We start from the raw sequence: 24,157 nt of genomic DNA, 5'->3' as shown, positions 1-24,157 counted from the left end.
ACTGTCTCCTAGTCGGACTCTGCGTTACAGTAACACACTCCTCTGCCCTCAGCTCTTCATTTTACTTATACTTTGTACACATATTTTTATTATTTTATATTTTATTATTTTATTTTATTATTATTATATTTTTTGTTTTATTGCACCAAACAGATCAGGCCAAATTCCTTGTGATGTGAAAATTACTTGGCAATAAAATCTTTTTCTGATTCTGATTTCTGATACATGGTTGCAATTTTCTTGTGAACCTGACTGAACACTAACAATGAAAACTACTACTAGAAGTAAGAGCATGTTGACTGTTGCAATACAAAATGCTAATTTAGGATAAAATGAATAACTATAACTAAAGACATATAAGGCAGAGATTTTCTCTATTATCTGTAAACAAATTTTACTGAAACAGATGTGTTTAGCTTTAAATGTCAGTTTGTGAATATCATTTTAAGTCTGAGTGTCTGATATTATAATCTAGAAAAAAACAGCATGACAAAAAAACCAAGAGGGGAACTAATCAAATTCTCCAGCATAGGAAACATCACACTTGTTAATGTGCCAATCAGATTTACGCTTCAACTTATATTTCAACAAGACACCACAACTCAAAAGCAATTTTTTTTGTAAATTCAACGTCAGACCTTTAATTGTTTCACCATGCTATCTTTTACCTTTTTCTATTTAACCTTAACTTAACCAGGAAGAGCTTGTTGAGATTAAAAATCTCCTTTTCAAGAGTGTCCTGGCCAAGACAGCAGCCACACAGTTTGCAACAACCACATCTCACGCTCACATAAATACTAAAAAACAAAGTCGTAAGTATTTTGTCCAATGCAAAAAAATTTGAGTGAAAGTCAGTGAAAGACTTAAAGAATCAGACAAAACATCTACAAACTGATGATTCTGGTTCCAAATCATGTAACTTCCTTTTAAAAACTTTTTGCAAAGTATTCCAAGCAATGGGAGCAGCATATTTAAAAGCTCTCTTTCCCATTTTGGTGCAAATATTCGATCAAGTTAAAAGAAATAGATCCTGGGACCGCAGATTATAGCTCCCTGTATACTTCCGCCTTATCTAAGTTTGAAGATACTGGGGCAGCAGACCTAATATTGATTCATAAACGATAACATGCCAGTGTTTCAGCCTATGAACGAACAAGGCAGACCAACCAACACGAGCATAAAATAGGTAATAGTGAGTGAAAAATTTCAAATTAGTAATAAATTTTAGAGCACCATGAAAAACAGTGTCCAGAGCACGTAGGCTATGTGAGGGTGCATACATGTAAATCACATCACCATAATCCAGAGCTGACATAAAAGTTGTAGCAACCAGCCTCTTCTTGGCCTCAAAGGAGAGGCTGGCCTTGATTGTGAAATAAAAACTTAATTTAAATTTTAGTTTTTTGACCAGTTGCTGAATGTGCGGGTTAAAGCTGCAGTCGGCAGGTTCTCAAAATTGCGAGTCTAAAGTCGGAAAATTCGAACTGATACAACTTTCAGGTCCCTCCCCCAACCTCTAACAAGCTCCGAATCGCCCCCCAAACCCCTCCCCCTCTGTGGACGAGGTTGTGCACGTGAGTTCACACCAGTGTGAGCGCACACAAGCTGGGGCAGACTCACGCTCAGCAGTGTGTGCACAAGCTGTGATTGACAGGTAGGATTCCTCCACCCTAACTTGATTGGTTAAAAATAGCCGGGAGCGCTCGATTTTTGCAAGCATGATTACAGGCTTCAGAGGGAGCTACAGATTTCGTTATTTTTACTAAACAGCCTATTTAATATTCTACTTCCAGAATCCCATGACAGTTCAAGCTAATATGACTAAAAAAAAGTTGCCGACCGCAGCTTTAAGTGACTCAATCTGCGAGCCCTAAGAGGTGGTGATTATTGGATTAAGATTTTTTATTTGAAAACAGCACAAATTTATTTTGTCAGAGTTTAAAACCAGTTTTAAACTGCAAAAGTTATTCTGAACTTTGTTAAAAGCGAGTTGAAGCTTAGAGAGAGCCTGGGATGGTGCAGATGCTGTGCAATACAGGACTGTGCCGTCTGCATAAAAGTGGAAATTGGCATCAGGTACATTTTAATGAATGTTATTTATGTAGATAATGAAGAGAAGTGGACTGAGGACTGAGCCCTGAGGTACGCCTTTAGTAACTGTAATGGATTTTAAAGGTAAACCGTCTGCCAGCACACAATGAGTTCTGTTGGTGAGATAGTTACTGAACCAGATGGCAGCCTGCTCTGCAAGTCCAATGTTGACAAGTCTCTGTTTCAGTAGTATGTGGTCCACAGTATCAAAAGCTTTGGACAAGTCAATGAAAAGTGTACAGTGTTGTTTATTGTCCAGAGATTCAAGAATGTCATTTATCACTTTCAGGGCTGCTGTGGTTGTGCTATGTTTTTTTTCTATAGCCAGATTGAAAGTCAGATAAAATGTTTTGAGTGGAGAGAAAGTACTTTAGCTGGTAGCTGATGAGAGTTTCCAGTACTTTAGCCAGAACATACAGTTTTGGACGATAGTTGTTTAGTTGTCTAGGATCTATAATGGCCATAATGTGGGGATTTCATTAGTGGCTAATGAGAGATTGAAAAGATGAGCGAGAGGTGCAGCAATAAAATCAGCTGCCAGCTACAGGAAGTGTGGTTCCAGGTTGTCTAGGCACATGGGATTTTGTAGTGTCCAGGAGCTTGAGGGCTCTGTGCAACTCAGAGATGCGTGTCAGAACCCACATCTGTGAGACACCCATGTATAGAGGTGACAGTATAAAATAAATGACCGGAGGCAATGAAATGCTCATTAAAAATATCAAGCAATTCAGCTTTGTCTTCAATTTGTCTGGAGCCCTTCATTATGCATATGAAGCTCCACAGCTTTGCTGTCATCAGCTAAAGATCTGATGGTTTTCTATCATTTTGATGGATTATTAAAATTTTAGAGATTTTCGTGATGAAATGATGAGTTTAGCTTTCCTGATCGCAACAGTGTATGCATTGTGCAATCTTCTGAAGAACAACCAATCAGTGTTTAAAATTACTTCATGTTACGCTTGATTAAAACGCGAGGTTTAGATTTAGGAATTTTTGTGTTCCTGGCTGTCGCAACAACACAGTGGGCACTGATGTCATTGGCAAATACAGAAGCACATGATTACTTGTGGGGAGCATTTGTTATAATTAGATCTATAATGGAGGATTTTTCAGGATTCTTCAAGTTAGGTCTTGTGGGGCTGTCAACAATTTGAAACAGGTTCATAGAATCACAGTAAGCTTTAAATTCATCAGATATCAAATCAGTTATCATCAGTTATGAAATCAGACAAAAAGAAGATTCTCTTTCCTGCGGAGAAATTGTTGCTTTACACCGAATGTGTTCTTATTTCTGTGAGCTCAGACCTACTGATCATGTTCCTCTTTCAGTTTTAATCAATACTTTGCAAGAGTTCTATGCTAGAGGTGAAACATCTTCTTGGGGACATTGAGAAGCCAAGCACAGATAAACAATGGACCCCCTCTTGGTCCTGTCTTGCAGAGCCAGTCATTTGTAGCAGTGTGTCTAGCAAGAATGGCTTAAGAGTTAATTTCCTGGCAGTGATTTGTAGGAGAGCAGCATCAACAAGCTGCCTCAGACTGGAGCATGAAAACCATTACTTCAATCCCTCACTCCCTGACATTAATAGGGTGAATTAATGTTTTTGTTCTTTGCTTAATTTGGATGAATTCATCCAAATGGCAGTGGAAACAAGTAAATATCCATCTCAGCTCCCCTCCTGATAAAAAAAGACAAAGAGAAGTCACTTTGCCTTTGTTTTTTCTTCCACCTACTGTCTTAGAATTCGTTTGCGCTGTGCCAAGCTCATACATCAGATGCTAACTAAAATGACTGAGACCAGAAAACACATACAGAGGGAGGTTTGTGTTACGGGGTGGGTTCATTTTTTTGTCAATTTACCCTTGCCACACAGGTGATTGTAATGTTGAATTTTACTCAGCAAATTACCCCCAGACAACTGATATAAGAATTGAGACACACAAAGACAGATTGTATCAAGAACACAAACTCTTTCATGCCATAGATTCTAAAAACCCAGTGGAAGTATGCAGTACATTTGTGGGAGCGGCTTGAGGACTCCGTCCCCAAACTCCCAATATCCAAATCTGATCGGATATGCTTGCCCAAACCTGACCCATTAAAGCCCCACCCCACAGCCCACGGGACGTCGCAGTGCCCTCGTTTTGGCAGTGGTTTCATGTTGCGGCTGGTCTGAGTATACTAAATCACACCTCACAACAGCTTATAAAATGAGTATGTATATTATGATATACCTTAAATTGTAAATAATAATCCATATATCATATCTAGGGCACTGACAAAGCCAATTGTGGATTCATAGCGAGTCCTTTACTGAAAGAGTAAAAAGAGACAATGCTTTTATAGCTCAGAAAAGAACATCTTACAATGTTACTACTTGACCAGCATCCAGCAGACAACAGCATTCGGGGTCAGGAAGCCAAGAGAACACTGAGTGCAGCTCAACTCTCTGTGGAGTTCAACTGCTATTCTGTAGTGAAAACAACTTCACAAACTTGGGTGGTAGACTTCATTTTGCTTTACAATATTGTGCACATACAGTTGCAAACACCCTCTGCTCCCCAAATCCCTGGATGAATTAACCAGCAGGCACCATCTTAAGTTCAACTGAGGAACACAACAAAGAGAAAAGCAAAATCACATACCAAACACAAAATAACTAGCAACTCAACAAATCAATGCTTAATCACCTTTGCTGCTGCTTCAGCCATGAGGCTGATGCTTTCACCTGTTACCATACAGTGAGGTAAGGTTATTTAGATTGGATCTAAAACTATTCTTCTGAGGGCCTGAATAACTTGAGTCGACTGAGGTGGCAGTCCACAGCGGTGACGGCCGCACCATGAAAAGGCTGTGATCAGCGAGATATGGAAGATAAACATCGAAGGTCACAAATAAGCCCTGTCAGAGGTGAAAACTCTCCACTGGTACACATTGTACTTGACAACTCTCCATTGTAGAGCACTTGGCCAAGAGGAAGAGCCTCACCTTGGGTTTTGGCAAGTGAGGCAGTCTTTGTTAATTTCTAATGCATTTGGAAACTAGCAATTAAGTCCCACCCCTCCAAGCCCCCACCCCCCAATGGACTGAGAAATTGACATGCTCTGGAGAGCCAGTGAGTAATTATATTTGTAAAGAGCAGTGATACAAGATACTCCCCTCTGACTGGGACTCATTACACATCATTAGAGAAGAGCTGCAACTAGCCACATGCACGTGCATCGTGTGCTTGTGACCACACACATGCAGAATGTCTCTTTCCCTCTGTCTCAAACACACACATGCAGATCAATGAGCAGAAATCCAACCTCTGTTTGTCTTTGGAAAACAAACCCTTCTTCTGAGACCCCTGACCCAAGCGCAATGGGTCGAGTCCTAAAAGGACAGTCTGGATGATGTAAAACTGCACTCGATAATTAATCTGCTGATAATTAATCTGCTGATAATCATACTGCGGTGGGTCAATAAGCAATTAAAGATAAGATCTGAAATGAATTGTCACTCATCTTAACAAGTTGAAACATGAAAGTTTGCAAATAGGGCCTCAGGAAAATTGTGCTCCACCCTTTGCGGCAATAATTACCATTACAGCAGAACAAGGCTAAGAGCTGCAGGAGGGTGATAGAAGACTCCTCTATAATTGGAACAGCAGTGCTGGTAATTCAACACATCAGAGTACCTGAAGAGAATCTGTACGCCTGTCCTCCATGTTCACCTCTTATCTCCACAGCATTTCACCCGAGTCTCAACTTTTCTTTCTTTCAACATAAGTTAGTGCTTCACTGCAGCCGCCATGTGCATCTTATAAAACTACTGAAATTTAGATCAAATCCACAGTGGCATGTCCTCTGAAAAATAACACACAGAGCAAAATCTTTCAATGATTTTGCTAGATTTGAGTGAAAAGTTAAAAAGCCCTCCAAAGAGTGAATGCGTACTGCAGCAAAAATAGTGTAATAAAAAAAAGAAAATTACAAAAAAATAACCCCATTAAATTCACCACTGTTTGGTGCTGTTCAATTAGCAGGAATTTGTTGATGAAAACATTCTTTTTAGTCTCCTCGTTAAAACTTTTAGCAAATGCGTTAGGGAGGGCTCTTGTTGCATAATAGTTTAGGTTTATTGTTACTGAGAGATGAGTTAAATATTCAGATTGTTGTGTGTACACAGATTGCCCAGGCACGCTGGGAAAGCTACATCAGTGTCAGAGAGTGTAGTTTTAGCTGCCTTGTCTGCTTTCTCTTTAAACTCATTATCTTGTCTAATTTTCCCTGCCTCCATTATTCCCTTATCCCTTCAAGCAGCCTAATTAAACAGACTTTCCTTTTTTTTTTAACTAACATTCATCTACTTATTTATGCTATATTTCTACACTAAACATCTATTTCTTTTGTAGAATCTATAGACGTATTATAAAGGGAAGTTAAACTGAGGGATTTATTCTTATCTAAATGCCAGATGACCAGATATTAGGCATGTGACGCTCTCAGATGAATGTGTCCACAACACTTAATCTGCTCCACTTAGCTCTGTTTGCGCTACATTCATTTTGCAACTGATACAGGCTTCCATATCGACAAAAAACTGGAAACAAAAGTCAATAGAAAATAAATTCAGATTTCTCACAATGTTGCAGCTTGCGAATTAATATCTTCACACAGCTTAGTGTTAATTGGCCCATCATGGTCAAATTTCTCTCTTGCCTTGGTTTTATTTGGTTTATATGAGTGTGTCTGTAATAGCAGTTTAAAGCCAATCCATGGGGAGATTATCAGACCATGCTACAGCAATGGACATTATCACTCAACTACATGCATTGCTTCCTCTCTGCTCATTGGTTAGGATGGCTGCTGGGAACTCACCACGAGAGCTGTTTTGTGAGCTGCATTTGCATCTGTGAGCGTGCATGTGTTTGAGTGAGTGAGTGTGTGTGCATGTGTTTGTGTGCGACATATGTGTGGTTTGTTTTTGCTTTGTCTCACTTACTGTGCCTGCAGTGTGCTTGATGATGTGAGTATAGCGCATGCGAATGTGCTCAGAGTGTTTGCATGTGGCGTTAGTCGGTGTGTGCATGCATGTAGAGTGACATTTGGTGAAACGTGGCAGCAAGAAAGGAAACATCTGACTCATAATTGAAGTGCCATGAAAGAAATATGGTCATGAATCTGTATTAGGCTTATGCGCTCAGCTTAAAACCAGCGGCACGAGCAGGAGGCAGCATGCTCAGCTAGTCCTCTGACTACGTTCCCACCCCGCAGGCTGATTGCAATGCTCAAAAGGATACTCCAGAAAAATGACAGAGGAAAACACAAAGTATTCAAGGCGAGGAATCCTGATGACAAAATCGATAGGCCGTAGCACTCTCATCTCCATCAAAAAGAAAGTCTCAGGATGAATGTAGTTGTGCCGCTGTGATTCACCCACAGCAATCATCTCAATGTCCTGGAGGATAAAGCAGCACTCTTCAGTCACCCTTTGCTCTTGACATGTGGAACTCTCAGAGTGGCAAGCTGAGGCAGACTGCTCCTTAAAGGATGAAGCTGAAAATGTTCTATATTTTTCATGTTGTAAATAAATGTCACAAAAACACCAAAACCAAAAATAAAGTGACCATCTCATACTAACAAGCATGGCCTGTTTAACTAAAGCTGGATGAAGCCCTGTAGTTTGTCACTGCTAAGTGTCTGCTAGTCCTTTAGAAAGAATTCATGTCTCTGTGTGATAACTTGTCACAGGTTATACAGTAGTGCGCAACTGTTGATTATCTTGTGATTGTTCAGTGACACCCTTAGGCATTCCCTTGCCGCAACAACAAGACCCATTAATATAGCCTATATCTCTGGCCACAGACCTTGACTGTTGTCCAGTTAACCACATGATGAGCAACTGTGTCCCGCTAGGCTACATGTATTTATTATGTTGAGCATGGGAGCTAAGTCCATCCACCATCCAGCTTTGGTAAATGCAAGTACGTGAATAAAAAAGGTTTTGCTGCTAAAGCTAACTCGTCAGCATAAATTACTTCACTAGTCCTATTGTTATGCTACATTTAAAATTTCTCCACCAGTACATGCATGCGACACAGAGCTTAAGTCAAAGCCTAGCTGCGTGATCTATACCAGTATTTCTACATTGATCTGTAGTTAGACCCTTAAAAAGCAAGGTTACTGGCTTCAAATAGTGTTTGATGAATAAGTGGTTGGCAAATAAATGTTGAAGAAGCTGATATGATAGTGACAGGGATACACTGCAGATCTCTGATTGGTCAGGGTGAATCAACATCTGTGGGTGTACACAACAATGTCTCTACAGCAGTGCATACTGACATACTGTCTTGTTCTATGAAGCTATTTCAAAGTTTGGCAGGCATTTTACAACAAAAATCACACATATATATCATCCATGCCCATGAATATAGTGTGTATTAATTGTGCATGTCTAATGACTAAATAAGCATGCTTATTAATCCCATAAATAAATGTACAAATCAGCATTTGTTCTCATTTGACTGGAGTTGAGGTCAGTACGATCACTCCCAAAATATTTTAGAACCCTTCTTCACTAAAAGCCTGTTGCAAACTCATTCACTACAATAGTCACTTCATATTCCTCAATACTCCTTGTTTGTAAGTTGCTTGGGATAAACATGTCTGCTAAATCAACGTAACGTAATAAAGACACACAGCAGATTTGTGTGCCTTGTCGCTGTGTCACCACAGCTTCAAAAATTCTGCAGTGATAAACTGCTGAAACCATTTGACATTTTGTCACCAAGATAAACAACCAACAAAATTTCAAGGCAACATGCTCAGTAATATTGACTGTATGTTTCACTCTTGACATGTCTTCTAGCACATAAAAACACTATATTAACAAGGTGAAGAAACTTGATAGTCGTCAAAGGGAGTCTTTACATATTTACAGAACATCCTCAATTGGAACCAAATTACTTTTGACTGATCTTGAAAACGCCTTGGGAAGCTAAAAATGAACACAGACTTACAAGTTGGTGCTTTACATCTTTTCTTGGGATTTGTTGACAATTAACCAACATGGAATAACATCAGCTTTCCTTTATATTAAAAATTGCCGACAAGTTGAATGAAACCTGAGGCGATGTAATAACAAAGCAAACAAATACAGGTAGATTGCATTGTCTATTCAGCCGGTTTGCTGCCTTTCCTCAGTCACTCTGAATGTGAAAAATAAGTGTGGGGGAAATCAACTGTGTCATAAGGATGGATGGAAAAGGTACAAAGCTTGGTTAGTGTGCTAACAAACTCCATTTTATGTTGGTGCAGCTGTTGCCATGGAGCTCTCTGTCTCTGTTGCTCTTTTTATTTCTTTTTTTCTTTTCTGCCCCCCCCTTCAAAAAATAAAATAAAATACACACACACACACACAAGTGTCCAAAAGAGGATTCAGCTGTGTGAGTCAACCTCCAACCAACCACAACCTCTCGTTCTGACTAGCAGACCCTTCTCTGCTCTTCTATGTCTCCAGCACCACGCTCATCTCATCATTTTTTTCAGCTTCATTACAATAATTTCTTAGTTTATTCCAAATTCTAGCCACAACAATAAACCTACATTTAGCAGACTCAATTACTGTGATTATGACGCACAGGAACCACAACAAAATGAAGCAAAAAAAAATCAGTCCATGATTTTACAGTTCTGTATTGTGTTTTTCCCTCTGACATATTTCGAGTGCATGTGGCAATCAGCAGTGCTCATTACACCAAGGTGCTCTATAAAGATGCCCCAGAAAAATGTCCTTGAAGGAGAGGTGAAGAGGGAAATAAAAAGAGAAATTAGGAAAATGTGCTTACCGAGGACTCCGACGCGATAGTTGAGAGTGATAACGATGACATTTCCATAGCTGGCCAGGACGCTCCCATCAATCATGTTTCCTGTCCCCTCCATGTAGGACCCTCCGTGGATGTAGACCATCACAGGCTTGGCCCCAGTGTCTCGTATGTCTGCAAGAGTCGCCATCATTAACACATTCACATTGTCGTCCACCCACTCCGATCAAGGGTCAGCTCAGATTCAGTAGTTACAGCACATGGTGGCCACAAACAGACAAGCTGACTATCCCCTCCCAGATACCAGCTGTAATCATACAGCTTATTGGCCTTCTAATGGAAATGGATGCAATGTTCTATCAAATCTGCTCGATGAGAAACAAATTAATGTCCACTTGAGTTCAACTCTATTACAATAATCGGCCATCTCAACTGGAAATATGGCTGGTCGTTTATCTCATATGCACCAAACCATTGGTTTTGTATCTGGTTGCTCATCGCCTTCCAGGAGCAGCAGACCCTTCCTAATATAGACACGTAGAAAGCCATGAGGGAGAATAAAGAGAGAGGTACTCTGACACCTTTCCTATGCAGGGAGAAGGCTCATTTGGTTTGACAGTGATAGGAGAAAAAGCACTAGCTAATTACACAATGCTACCATGCACCTTCTTTTTACACAGGCCTATAATGCAGCAACAATTTATTTGCAAAATGCTGCTTGGAATTGCAGGCAGTCTCGTTCCCCGTTTTAGTTTTTTGTGAAATACTGTTTATTTTACTCGAGAAGCAGGTTTTTGATACCCAGCTGGGCCACACTCCAGCCAGATAAAGCACATCTAGAGGTAGAGGGAAGAAAAAAGCCTCTGTCTGAGGGATAGGCGGAATTACTGACTGGCTAGTTTGAGCTGGGAGACAAGACAAGTAACTCTCTCTCATTTTCACTCCTGCTACCCTCCCTCCCCAGCCTTCCCCACCCCTCCCACATTCTGCGTAGCTCCCACCCCCCTCACTTTGTATCGCTTTCACTCACAGACTCTCCCCTGTCTCTCCCTGTTTTTTCCCGCCTTCTCTCCATCTCTGTCCAACTCCCTGTCTTTTCCTTTTTTTTTCATCCCAAGCCCTGAGAGGGGTGAGAATGAGAACGGGTAGGAGGGCACAGAGTGAGAAAGACGAGGAGAGAGAGGTGGACATAAAGATAGACTGGAATGCAGGAAAAAGGGAAGGAAAAAAAAAGGAAAAACAGGAATTAAGACTGAAAAAGAAAAAGAAAGCAAAAAATAAAGAAAGAAAGCAATAATCTCAGATTCAAAAGAGTGGTATTGTATCCTCGTTGCTATGGTGACTGAGAGCCAAAATTCAAAATCCTGAAGAATAGATAAAAAGAGACATCATGCACAGCCTAATCTGCATCGATCTGCAGGCACTCCTCGTCGTCATACACCTCTCCACATTAGCATGCTTAACGCAGAGGACAACTACTTTAATGCATTTTGTAATCTCCACAGCAGGGCTGAGTCTTGATTCACAGATTTTTTTTCTTTCTCCTTTTGTCATTCTTGTGGTTATTCATGGCCCCGTTAGGTTTAAAAGCAAAGCAATAACTTGTATATGATGTGGACTTATTTATGGCTTTCTTTATCTTGCTGGTATCTGAGAAGGCTACACAGTGAAATGTGATTTATAGCTGACACTTCTCTATACACACACTTATCTTCCAGAGGAGGAGGAGGGAATGCAAGGGGTGAGAAAGCATGAAAAGTACAGTCAAAGAGGGTAGGGGGATTGGGGAGGTTGGGGGGTGATATCCTACACAAGCTATTCAAACAAATGGGCCACAGATACAAAGAGAATGGCAGAGAGGAAGAAGGAACAGGGGACAGAAATAAGAAAAAAGAGATTAGTCATGTCAATGTTATCAGTCACCTCTTTTGTTGATTCACATTGTGTCGCCATGACAACATCCAAATCCCTTTGGGAGAGGGATACAAAACATTGAAGCTCCACTTGTTCTAATCTATTTATTGAATTGATCTGTTGTGGGAGGTGTCACACAGATACTATATACAATTCTTGCTGACATTGATTTTGTTCTCAGAAGAAGGTACACATGCAACAGATAGCAACTGCTTTTTAGTTTACAGAGGAAAATATCCTTTCTGGACACATCTGCATCTGGGCTGTGGCACTGATTGGCTTAAAGGTCATGAGATGATTAGCTCCTCTAAAACAATCAGATCAGTGTGCCATTGGTTACTAGGTATGGCTTAATACTGTAAAACAGGCGACTAAGTTGCTACCTCAAAAAGTAGCTTCCTGATTCACTATCTGAGGCTAACATATTATTACATAAACACATATACATAGCATAAGGCTCCAGCACAGAGCTGTGGTACAAAAGAAACAGATACGTTTATTAATGCACAACGTGTGTATTTTTCATCAAAACTACATGCAAAGTGAGTTCAAAATATAGATAAGAATAATAAACTTATGTTTTGCAGAGGAACAAAAAGTATAAACTCTGAATGATGGAAATGCAGATGTAAGCTGATGTGGAAAGAAAAATGAACTGAACATAAAAAACAATTTATGTACATTGTCACATCAGTTTTCTCATAAATTTCTCTTCACCAGACAAATGAAATCATGCAACACTTACTTTGCAGTGACGTACACTCACACACTCCCAGCGCATATTCCGTAAACAGCAAATAATTGCATCACTGGAGGAAAAATCAACTGATCACTGCATAGATGATAAATAAATCAAAAGTTTTCCATTTAGACAGTGGGGGCAGTCAGACCCACAAATACATCACAAAGTATGAATTTTCGAAAAGGACTGAGGGGCACAACATTTCAAAGGTGCCTCTCTGTGCCTCCAGACTGATTGGAGTGTCGGTGGGAGGCATAACTCAAGACCGAGCCCCTAAGTGTTGCTGCTGCAAGTGAAACCCACCAGGAGGGCTTGGAGCACTCCTTTCCTCTTCCGTTATCTTATTTTCTCTTTCAACCTGCACAACCACCCTTTTGCCCTTTGTCTCTCACTGCATTGAAGGCAGTCAGTCATCTATCTGACGCTGGGTGGCTCCATATTGTGGAGTAAGACTGGATAATGGTGAATGGAGATAAGTGCAGGTGGCCATCAATGTGTCAACACTTGGGGAAACATGGTGGATGTCAGCACCAATCAATTTGGGAGGGGGGGTGACAATGTCCTGGCAGGACATGACTTGCCCCTACTCTAGAGCTCTTGTCAGAGCAAGCTTCACAGCTCATTTATGGCAAGTTCATTACTGGCTATAGTCACATTTTAAAAAAGACATGGTTAATCTGGGGAGCCCCTTGCAAAGCAAGCAGTGCAATTGCAGTGAAACTTGTTGCAGCTACTGTCAGAGCACATGTCTCTGACACTGTTCTGAATGTCTTTGAAAGTCTGGCTAATATTCCATTTAAACTGGACTAAATTAACTCGCCCTTTGTGTTAAGGCTTTGCAAGGAAAAATAACTGAAAAAGCGGAACACACTGCAACAAAATGTCTTCTTTGGACTTTGAGTCATTGTAAAAGAAGGATAAAATGGAGCTTTTCTGTATACAATGCAGTGTACAACATTTAGAACCAAGCACTTACCTTGTGAGGCAGCTGAACGAGATTGAGATCACAATTACAAGCCGTTTATGGCCACAGCAACTAAATAGTGTGTGACAGTATACTGGCATTTATGGACAGGTTTTAGGTATGAAGACAGTCAAAACTTTAAAAACTGTAGCTTCAAAAGGGGGGTAGTATAAGTGCTGCCATAGCTTCAGTAAACTATAAAGTATTTTTCTTATTCAAAGAGGAAATAAATAAATAAAAGCAGCAGAGGCTTTTATCTGTAGAATCCCTGCTTTCACCCATCTCTTCTTTTGACTGGCTTCATCAAGAGTCTAACTTTATCAATTGGCTCAACTCGGTTGATCTGATTTGTCCATGATAAATACTGATAGAAATCATCCAATCATAAACTATATTTAGAAAGAGCCTGCATATTTCCAGTTTTCTATTAAGATTTTCCAGTTAGTTTTTTCTTGGCCATCAGGCATCAGGCGCCCGTATTTCAGATCAAACTAACGAAAAAAAAACTTGGAGCCCTTCCACATCACAGAAGAACCAAATAAATGTTGACACTGGTCTTGTCCCTCTCTTGGCCTGAGGCCTTTTTAGCCTAAGATGGTGGCTTCTTCAGCAAAGGAGAATCTGAAAGGTTGCCTCCAGCTGACGGATTCACAATACAGTTTACAATCTCCCTTTTTACAGTTGGCTGCAGTAGGTCTGCCATTTTGTCTTTTACATATGTGGGGGTGGCTAAAAGAGAAGAAATCACCCAGGGTCCAAAACAATTGGATTGTAACACACTGAGATGCCACCATTCCATGTTTCCCATATTCAATCATTATTCACCGCTACATTAAAAAACCCCAACTGAAATTACCATATAGTTTGTTTGCATGATAACATTGTCCTCTAAAGTACTGCCACTATAAGTGTTAGGAGGGAAACACAACTCATATGAGCATTTCCACGTGAGCATGGGTCATTATGACTTTTTTATTTGCTTTGACAAACCACAAAATCCACATATGGAGATTGGTTGGATGGAGAGCCTTCAATCATTAATGTATTTTCAAGACCAGTACATAATACTTTTTTTTTTTAATATCTGAGTTACGTTCAGTTAATAACACAACAACAGTGTTCTAAAACACTTTTGACACTTCTTGGTTAGGGTTGGAACACGATCATGGTTAGGGCTAAAATAATCTTCATTGACACCATTTCTAAGATTCACACGCAGTTGCTCTCCCAGCCACCAGAGATAGTATATTCTACAAACATATGTAAAAGTAATTTTGGCGAGCGTGACCAAACACCCAGGTACTTTTTGGGAGGAGGACTATGAGGAGGTCTATACTAATGTTTAAAATTTTGCAATTGAAAGGTTTACACTACGGGACTCTCAGAACTTGCACAAGATGGGCAGGATAGTACATTACAGCTGGAGTATGTCAAACTCAACAGTGTTCCTTCGAAAACCTGACACTTCTGAGTAACTGAGAAAATCTGACTGGGATATTGTATAAAAAGGAGATGTGTAAGTGGGTGCTCCTCTATGAATATTGACATCCCTACAGTAAAAGTAATGGGAGGAATAACCTTCGTGCGAAGGTGACTTCTTGCTCCCTGACTGCTGTGCTTGTGTGTTAAATATGATGTTGGCAGCAGGGCAGACAGTGTGTATGTGTACGAAGGATGGAAAAAAGAGAGCGACATGGATATACAATGGCTGAGTTAAATGAGAGGGAAGACACTGAGAAGCCTACAAGGCTATTAGACAAAGCCCGATACAGCTGGCCTAGATCTGGATGAGAAGAGGAGGCAGTAGAGATGCTGTCATCCCCGAGACTCACAGAGAGCTGTTTTTTCCCCAACTGAAAGAGGCGTAACCCTTCAGTCTTTTAAGGGAATCTGCTGACTGATCCACAAAATCTGACATTATACACTGCAAAACCACTGAGGGGTTAACGACAGCACACCAACCAACACATTAAAGTGCTGCACAAAGTCCACAGACGTGCTGTGGCATTGCTTAAGGGAAGAATCAAGGCTCTCAGGGAACTTATTATACAGTGTATTCCCTAGAAATTTCAACAGAATTGTGTTTTACATTTTTACCCTCCTAACCCTTTTGTGCAACTCAAAGGTTAAAGGCAGAAGAATGTTTAAAAAGTGGTGGTAGAACTATGGCTCTCCTTCCCTGATGGTAGCTAAAATTATGCCCTATGGATCAGCCATTAGCAGAAATGCTTATCTTGGAAAGAAGCAGAGCTGCTGCATTCCAAAGATCTCTGAATTAATGGGTTTCAAGGGGCCTGATTCCTCATTCCTGCCACATCAGAGAGAACAGGATAGTGGCAGAATGGAGAGAATGGTGTGTGAATTGCTCCCACTGTCGATTTACCACTCTCCAGGCTGCCTGAGCTGAGCTGAGGGCTTTGCTGGATGGGGATCCAGCCAGGCCTGTGCAATGGAATTAATGGTAATACCCAGGCAGGTGGAGCTCAGCTATGCTGTCTGGCACAGCAACGATGGGAAGTGTCTCTAAGGGTGGGGGTACGTCTGTGCGTGTGTGTCTTCTTCAGTGCTTGCTTCTAGAGCTTGGAAGCAAGCATTGTGTACATGAACAAGTGTGTGCATTTGTGCGCTCACACTGGGCGGAAGCATTCTTTAGAATCTCGAAGTGCCAAATGGCAGACGAGCACACAGATCTATTTTTCATCAGAGGAGGTGGGCTGAGGCAGCAGTGGTGCGAGACACTCTAGAGGTGGAGTGGGGATGGCCACCTCTCACTGCCTATCGCCGGGCCCAGTACCTCAACACCACTGCCGCGTTCCACCTGGGAGATTTAGCTCCAACACAGACTCACTTCCTCTATTTACATGCCCACCTTTATCTAACAGCAGCAGGTAGGTGATTGAAAGCTTGCACTCCCTTTTACAGTGCAATAACAACCTCTGTAAAATTTAGTCTTGATTGTGGGCTGGTGTAAATCGCAGAAACTTGGCCCACACGGTCGTGTTGCTGTAGGGAGCGATGTGTAGAATTTGAATGCACTTTGGGGTGCCAGGGGCTTGACTGTTGCTCAGAAAGACTGGCAGTCACACTAAAGGACAGATAGCAAGACACACACAGAATAAAAAGCTATATTCTGTCTTACATATTTTATTTTTGTGGTTGTCTTTTTGTCTCTTTTTGAGTTAAATGTTTCTATTAGCTGTTCCAGTCTTTTTTGTTGTTAACGTATATATCCGTCTTCTATTACAGGTGCTGCATTTCTTTGGCAACATAAGAAATAATTGTTAGGACTAGAATTTAGGAAAGTGTGTGGAGGGTTATAACAGGGAGGAGGGCAGTTTCAATATATTGGATGGAGGGAGCAAATTAGCCCTGGATAGACAGACTGCCAACTGAGACAGCATGGTAATGCTGGGATGAACAGACTGAGAGATGGAGGGGGTTACACAGAGGAAACAGACAAGAGAGAAGCTCTCTGCTGAATAAGAATATGTGGATAAGAGATGCCTCAGCTTGAGAGTGGGAGTTCTGCTTGTGTTTGGATTCTATTTGTCCTTCAACTTGAATAAATGGGTGATTTTTCATTGGTGATGCATGCACTAAAATTACTATCGAGTAGGAGATTGCTATTATCCAAAATAATAGTACAACTACTTGTCTGAGCAATTGCTGGTGAGACAGCTAACAAGGACTTTGTGTTTTGTGCAGCACACTTAACCACCGTTCGGTGAGGAGAGACTTTTTTTCACTGAGGTAACACCTTTCTGTTGTCGGAATTAAGGGAAATCGAATCAGTTTACACATTTGCCAGAACAATAAAAATCTACTGGATCATGTTTAGTGACTGATAGCCATTCCTGTCAAATATGCATTAGTTACAGTGCTGTGGCAGAGATGCTGCCGGGACTGTATTGTGCTTCCTCCGTGATGCTCCGTAAACAGCATTAGTTGCGCTCAGTAAAGAATAGACTTGTCACATTTTCAGTGGGGCTAGTGTAGCACAACAGCTTGGAGACCAAGCCAGTGTGTATGCGTGCAAAGACTTGCCAGACAAAGGGATCGGCACTTGTCAGCAATTTTGAACGGACTTAGGGCTACATACTGACGCACGTGAGCTCACTTGAAGGACGACAAAGCTGCACATGCATGTACGCACACACAGTCAAGTGAGGCTGAGGGCAGTTTGGCTGCAGTTGCAACAGCTTGCCCTGGGCTTGAATGAGGAAACACCTGTGTCAAAGTGATGCCATGGCAACGCTTCCTATTCCGTGATCAAGGCCAGCGTGAAGCTTCTTCCTGAGAGAAGAGACCAGTGGCAACAGGGAAGGGGCAACACCTGGACAGATTCATTCAGATCTACTGTATCCATATGGTTCTATTCAATAAGATACTGCTTTTTTTTGCTGTAAACCAAAACAGGACCAAATGCAAACTCTATGCTAATATTTTAGACAAAACAACTGAAAGGACATGGTAATTTATTGTGACATTTCAGTTGCCTACTAAAAAGAAATCTGATACGCCCTTAACATGTGCTGATGACTGCAGCAGCTTCTTCTGTAGACTTACAGTAGACTTTCAATATCCAATATATAATGAACAAAATGAGTGTAAATAAAGAGCTTTACTTTGATACCTAACATCATGCTTGCATCACCTGCCCCACTATGGTAAAAGAAGGCGAGGGCGGGGCAATTTCAAGGGTTTGAAGAGAGTCTTAAGCTGTTTCTGTTGCAGTACAAGAACCGTCTCTCATTCTAATCTCGGCAGAGATCCACCCTGAGCCAGGAATATCCCAAGATAAATATGGAAAGTGAACAATGCGATTGCTGAGCAGCAACTTCCATTTTCTACACCTCTCGTCTCTAATCCTCTTCAGCAGCACTCCTGAACTGCCGCTCCTCATCTAAATCTGCAGGCAAACCTGGCGAACAGTCTGATATTACACTGCTGCCTCTCTTTCCATCTGCCATTATCACCACCAACACAGCTGCTGGCCACACCTTAAAAAGGAGCTTCAACCACTGCCTGTACCCTTGTAATAGCAGCTTCTCCACTCACTGTGCGAGATAATAAAATGAGTCAACCTCGGCTCGGTTATCTAAACAGCTACCAGACTTTATCTGCCTCTAAATTTAGACGCTTAGGAACAAGACCAATCACACTCACACACATGCACTCTTTTTGAAAACACTGCTCCATGGATTGCAATGAGATTTGGGGGTGCTTGATGATGGTATTTGAAATTACAAAAAAATTAAATCATACAAAATTCCTTAACGATCATAAAACAGTGATATTTTTTGAGAGGGAAATCATGCACCATCTCGTTCACCATGGGAAATACCTTCATCTTCATCACCGTCGTTGTCCGCTAAATCCTCGCCCTGTTTTTTTGCACGGACCCCTGTTATTGAAGCAGGGAGAGACATAGAGAGGCACAGGGAAATTCAAAATAGCAATGTTTGGCAAAAACAGATGGGAGAAGAGGCATTTCAGTGAGTGCAGTAATTAAAACCACATGTGGATAAAACAATGCTCATTTAAATGCATTTGCATAACAAAATTTCATTTGATGCACACAGCGCGCTTAACAAAAAAAGAGAAACATAAATCATTCTCTTACAAACTCTAGAACCTACAAAGAGTCAAAAAAGAACACATTTTGCTGAAATTAACTCCAATCTAAACACCAGTGTTATTGCAGCCTATTGGAAGCAGAGTCATACACCACTGACATTTTCAGAAGAGAGATTTATAAGAAAACAGAAAAAAAAACAAGCAAACCAGTGCTTGGGGAATGTTGCAAAAATTAACAGTTAAAGAATGTACGTCCGTCTTTTTCAGTTAGCCTTTCACATATTGAAGACTTTACAAAAATCTTTTATTCTTTTTGAAATATGCACTATGGTATATTGGTGGGTCTAGGGCTAAAGAGATAATAAAAAGCTGATACAATAGCATGATTTGTAAATAGCATTACTGAGAACTTGCAAGATTTCAGATAAGCGTAGCCATGTTGAAAAATCCAGTCTGAAATTAAAGGCAAATGCGCATGTCGGGCTGCCAATTCCTTAGAGGTACATATATCTGAATAAATCACAAGATTTAGATCATCGATATCATGTACAATCAGGGATTTGTGCAGTTATTTATGCGTCTTCCTTTCATCTGAACAATAGGTAATATGTTGTACTAGTGTTATGTTACTGTAGTTAAAAAACGACACCCCTAAGGTTGCTAGAGACCATGCACAAATGTAGTGTCCACATCCTATCCTCACCTACCTTTTAGACTCTAATATTCTAAACTGATAATGATTTTTTTTTGTTGCTCACCAGCAGCCTAAGCCCCTAAAGCTATCAATACCAGTTAGTAAGTTCACTGACCCATCAATCCATCCATTCAACAGTTCATCATTTTCTGACAAGACTACAAAGAAATATGTTATTTTTGGAGAATAACCTTTTATGTTGCACCCTGTCAGTTCAGATTTTCCAACTGAATAGTGCCCGATACTGTAGGTTATAATGCTGCTGGTGACTTTTCCTCCTGTGCAACCACTCAGCCAGTATGAATGTGAATCAATAACAAATCAGAACATCCCAATTGACATGGAATTCACTAATCCGGTCATTATTACACAAGTATGAGGTGTCCTCTTGGAATAATGTTTTATTAGCAGAAATGGGTTTGACTCTTATCTGAAGCCCAAGTCACTGCTACCAGCTTCACTTAAAAGATAATTAACAACAGTTTTCTTTGGGAAACTCTGGTCTTTGTCCATGTCAGACATTATAAAATCCTTCCCTTTCTCACCAACCCCCAAGCAAATTATTAACTTATTCTTCAAGACCTTTAACGGTCTGAAAATTAATTATCAGTAGGGATGATCTCAATAACCACAAATGAGACTGTTCAGTACAATAATTTAAACGACTATCAGGAGTTTTCTGCCCCACTGCTCAGTTTTTTCAGTCACCTTATGAGCGCTCAGCATACCTACTAAGCTGTTCTGTAATAAACCCCTTGAATGCTGTCTCCCTTCATTTTCTACACTGTCAATCTTAGATGTATCATAGACCATCTGCACATATTGTGTACTGTGTACGCTGCATGTATGCTAATGTTTTATCCTGATGCGTGTATGAATCCATCTGCTCACTTCTGATTCCCTCTCCTCCTCCTATCCTCCCCTCTCTTCTGCCTTCTTGTTAATTGATACTGTAGATGTAATACACTATAATGCATAATGTAAAAGGCTGAGTGTCATGACATTTACTGAGAACATTTATTCTCTGAAGTGGGGGTGGCTTTTTTTTTTTCTTGTATTATCATTCTGTGGTAAGTACAGTGTCCTTGGTCAAGTTTTTGATCAGTTTTCTACTATAATGAATAATTGAGTTTAAAGAATATTGGGCGTAATACGAGCTTCAGACACAAACACAATCATGTGACTATGAAAACTAAAGCTTAATGCATCATTTTCACTGGTAATGGGAGATGGTGGATGGAACAGGCTTTGAGATTGTGACTGTTTCTTTAACACCATGATAATAGTTTAATGTCTATTAATGTCAATGAGTTTTAGACATTAAGTTGATAAAGCACTGCATATCAGTTTAGAATATTTCCCCATGATGCCAAACACTTATTCCATAGCATACTAACTAGGATAAAGAAAACATAAAAAACTACCCTTTTTATGCTTGCTTTTAAACATTAGGTTCTTTGTTGTTGAAAATGTATGCAAGTTGCTTACATTTAATGAAATAATGCAACTTTTGCTTATTTTTTCTAAAGATTCAGACAACTTGTAATATTTTAAAAAGTGTAAGTCAGTAACTGTAAGTAATCAATTTGCAAATTTGTATCGTCTTATCAGTCAACACTTCTTGGGAGAAAATGGTTGTTTCCATAAAAAATGATAAAAGTTAGAATCCATACATCTAAACCTATTTCTAAAAAGGATTTTTTGTTTGCGCTCCAAGTCAAAAATCAACACCTCTGTAGCACTCACACACCTAAACACATACGAAATTTTATGCTTATCTATATTTCAAAGGTTTTAATAGATACATTTGTTACTTGCCAAAAATATGTTTTTTCTGAGTAAAATGAAATACACTAAATCTCCTTAGTAATGAAAGTAAAGAAAATGTTTCAAGAAATTTTAACCCAGTTTTACCCATTGATCGTACGTCTGTCCTGGAAATGCACGTAAATTAGTTAATCTTACCTTAATTACATATAACCACACCCACATATTTTGTACAGAACATAAATCAAATGCCGTATTTTGTGGTAACACTGTCTTTATTTTTTGTCAGAATTAGTTTAGTGTATTACTTGTATTAGCGCGTTTCTGGAACCCAGTGTTGAAGTGAACGTGCTGTTTCAAACTCGTGCAAACATTTATTTGAAAATGGGCTTAGTCTTATATTTTGGGAAATACAAATTCAAGCCTTGTTAGACATACCTCGCTCAAGACTTTGTCCCCAAATCATGGAATCATGTCAGCAAACTCTCGGGTGTTTTAAATCATAGACGAAGGCTCATATTTTTGTCTCATTACGTACATATCTGTAATGTCTTTGCCTTTTTTTTTGTTTTGTTATGTAGGCTTCACAGGAGGCTACATGAAGACCAGCAGACAAACACAGAAACAGCAACTACAACTATTCTTGCATGCGCTTTGTTATCAACATGGTTTAACAACAGCTTTATTGAGTGATAGAGCTTTAGACAGGCATAGATTAGATGGCAGGTGTCAACAGGGAACCTCTGTCACTTTGAATTTTGTTTCCAGTGACTCTCTGTGTGTGTCAAATGCTGAATCTATAACTGAAAATATTTGACATCTGTACCTGACTCAAGCGAGCAAGCCTTTATTTGACCTTGAATCTTTTGAAGTGATGCCACAGTGGAAGAGCATGACATTAAAATAAAACTACAAAAAGAGAGAGTTTTTTTTTTTTCAAAACTGGCCTTAAGGAGTCAGAATTCGCATTGCTGCAAAACAGATGGGGTCTAGAGTAACAGCTATTATTCTTGCTCTCTGACAGGTAAAATAGAAACCTGTCATATTTATCAAATCAGTTTGGAAGAAAAAAAAACATATTATATGGGCTTACTTGTTACATAAATGGTATTGAAATGTAGCATTTAAACAGGATGAAATTTCAAACAGAAGACATTCTAGTTGTTAGCTGTATGAATAAGCCAAAGCATGCACACACACATGTGAACCCACGTGCTCAATCTCACATAAATGCATACAGAGTGCTCTCAGACTCCAGAGCCTTCTTGACTGAATCCACAATTCACTCAATACATAGCGGAAGGGCTGAATGTTAACTGCCTTTCCTTTTGCTAGAAAAAGGTTGGCTGACAATAGATAGGCCTTGGAGTTAAATATCAGAAAGGTCAGGAAGTGGAAAGGGACTTAGTGAAATGTGAAATGTTGCAGCTTGGACAATTTAGAGCAGTTATATTCAGTGTCTAATCCTCAGGTGGCCATTTCTCTCTTTCAGAGTGTCTGGATTTGTCTTGAGTTTTGAGCTTTCTCTCTTCTCTCTTTCTCTCTGTCTGTCTATCTGCGTCTCTCTCAATCTGTTTCCCAGTGCAGAGGTTAAGGAACAGCTTGGGAGGGACACATGAGAGAGAATGATGGAGAATGCAGCTAAAAGGTTAAGGAGGCTGTAATCCCGCAGTAAAGGACAGCCAAAACTCATACTGTGCTTCAGCTGTTTCCACAATAAAAGGGAAAATAGATGAAAAACATAAAACGAAAATTAAATGCACCCAAGTTCTTTTTCATTCCGCCCTTAGTTTAATGATGGCGAGGAAAGTTTAACAGAGGATACAAGCCTCTGAGAATTTAAGCAACCCAACACAATAGGATCTCCATTGTTCTTTTGGCAATGTTTTGGTAATAATGATATACCAAGAGATGTGGCAAAGCACAAAGATTGGCGGTAAAGCTGAATATTGCATGCATACAAATATGGTTGTAAACAAAGCATGATTTGAAACATTTTTCAGAACCTTTGCCAGTGTTTCATAAGGGTAAGAAAATGCTTCTTAACTCTCAAGGATATGAGCAAAGCGTTTTTTGTAAGAAATGCTTGCTGACAAGAAAAGTCCACAGGGTACCTTCAACCTCTTTATCTCTGCAAACCCACTGACAGGTGCATTAATACAAACGTATGACTTGTGTCAAAACACTGATCATTTTTTTTTGTAATACTAAATATGACAGGCTGAACTTTTAGGGAAATATGAATGGGGCATTGTATTGTGCAACCATAGATAGATATGGCTGTGAATAATTCACTCCACTTAAGGGAAGATTTCAAGTGCTTAAGAAGCTAAGTCTATGTTAACAAAAGACAAGCTTCAAAAAGTGCTTTCCTGTTTAAATGGGCTCCAGGACTCCACAAGGCTGTGTCCACTATTTCTTTTAATTTGGGATAAACAAAGAAAAGAACAGATTGACCATATTGACTGTGAAGGCTGGACAACACAGCAGCGGGAGACCTCTGAATAGCTGAATGGAAACTTCCTGCTTTGGTCACGTCTTGCATCTAAAGTCAGTGTGATTAGATCTGCTGACTAGCCCCAACCCTCACTCAGTGTAGT

The 24,157-nt window shown here is 40.0% G+C and overlaps 1 protein-coding gene across 3 annotated transcripts in view; it reads right to left on the bottom strand.

The window, feature by feature from the left end:
* nlgn3a (neuroligin 3a) overlaps positions 1–24,157 on the bottom strand; it is a 143,091-nt gene that overhangs the window by 85,827 nt on the left and 33,107 nt on the right. For 2 of the 3 annotated variants that reach the window (XM_075481149.1, XM_075481150.1), the window contains 2 exons: positions 18,864–18,923; positions 9,924–10,073 (listed from right to left, as the gene is read on the bottom strand). In XM_075481149.1, the coding sequence (XP_075337264.1) occupies positions 9,924–10,073; positions 18,864–18,923 (210 nt within the window). The remainder of the gene's footprint in view (positions 1–9,923; positions 10,074–18,863; positions 18,924–24,157) is intronic. The other variant, XM_075481151.1, reaches the window with a different exon arrangement.

This window comes from Odontesthes bonariensis, chromosome 13, assembly GCF_027942865.1.
Source record: "Odontesthes bonariensis isolate fOdoBon6 chromosome 13, fOdoBon6.hap1, whole genome shotgun sequence".
NCBI lineage: Eukaryota > Metazoa > Chordata > Actinopteri > Atheriniformes > Atherinopsidae > Odontesthes > Odontesthes bonariensis.
Note: the sequence above shows the minus strand (reverse complement) of the source record. Positions and strands in the feature narration are given on the sequence as shown.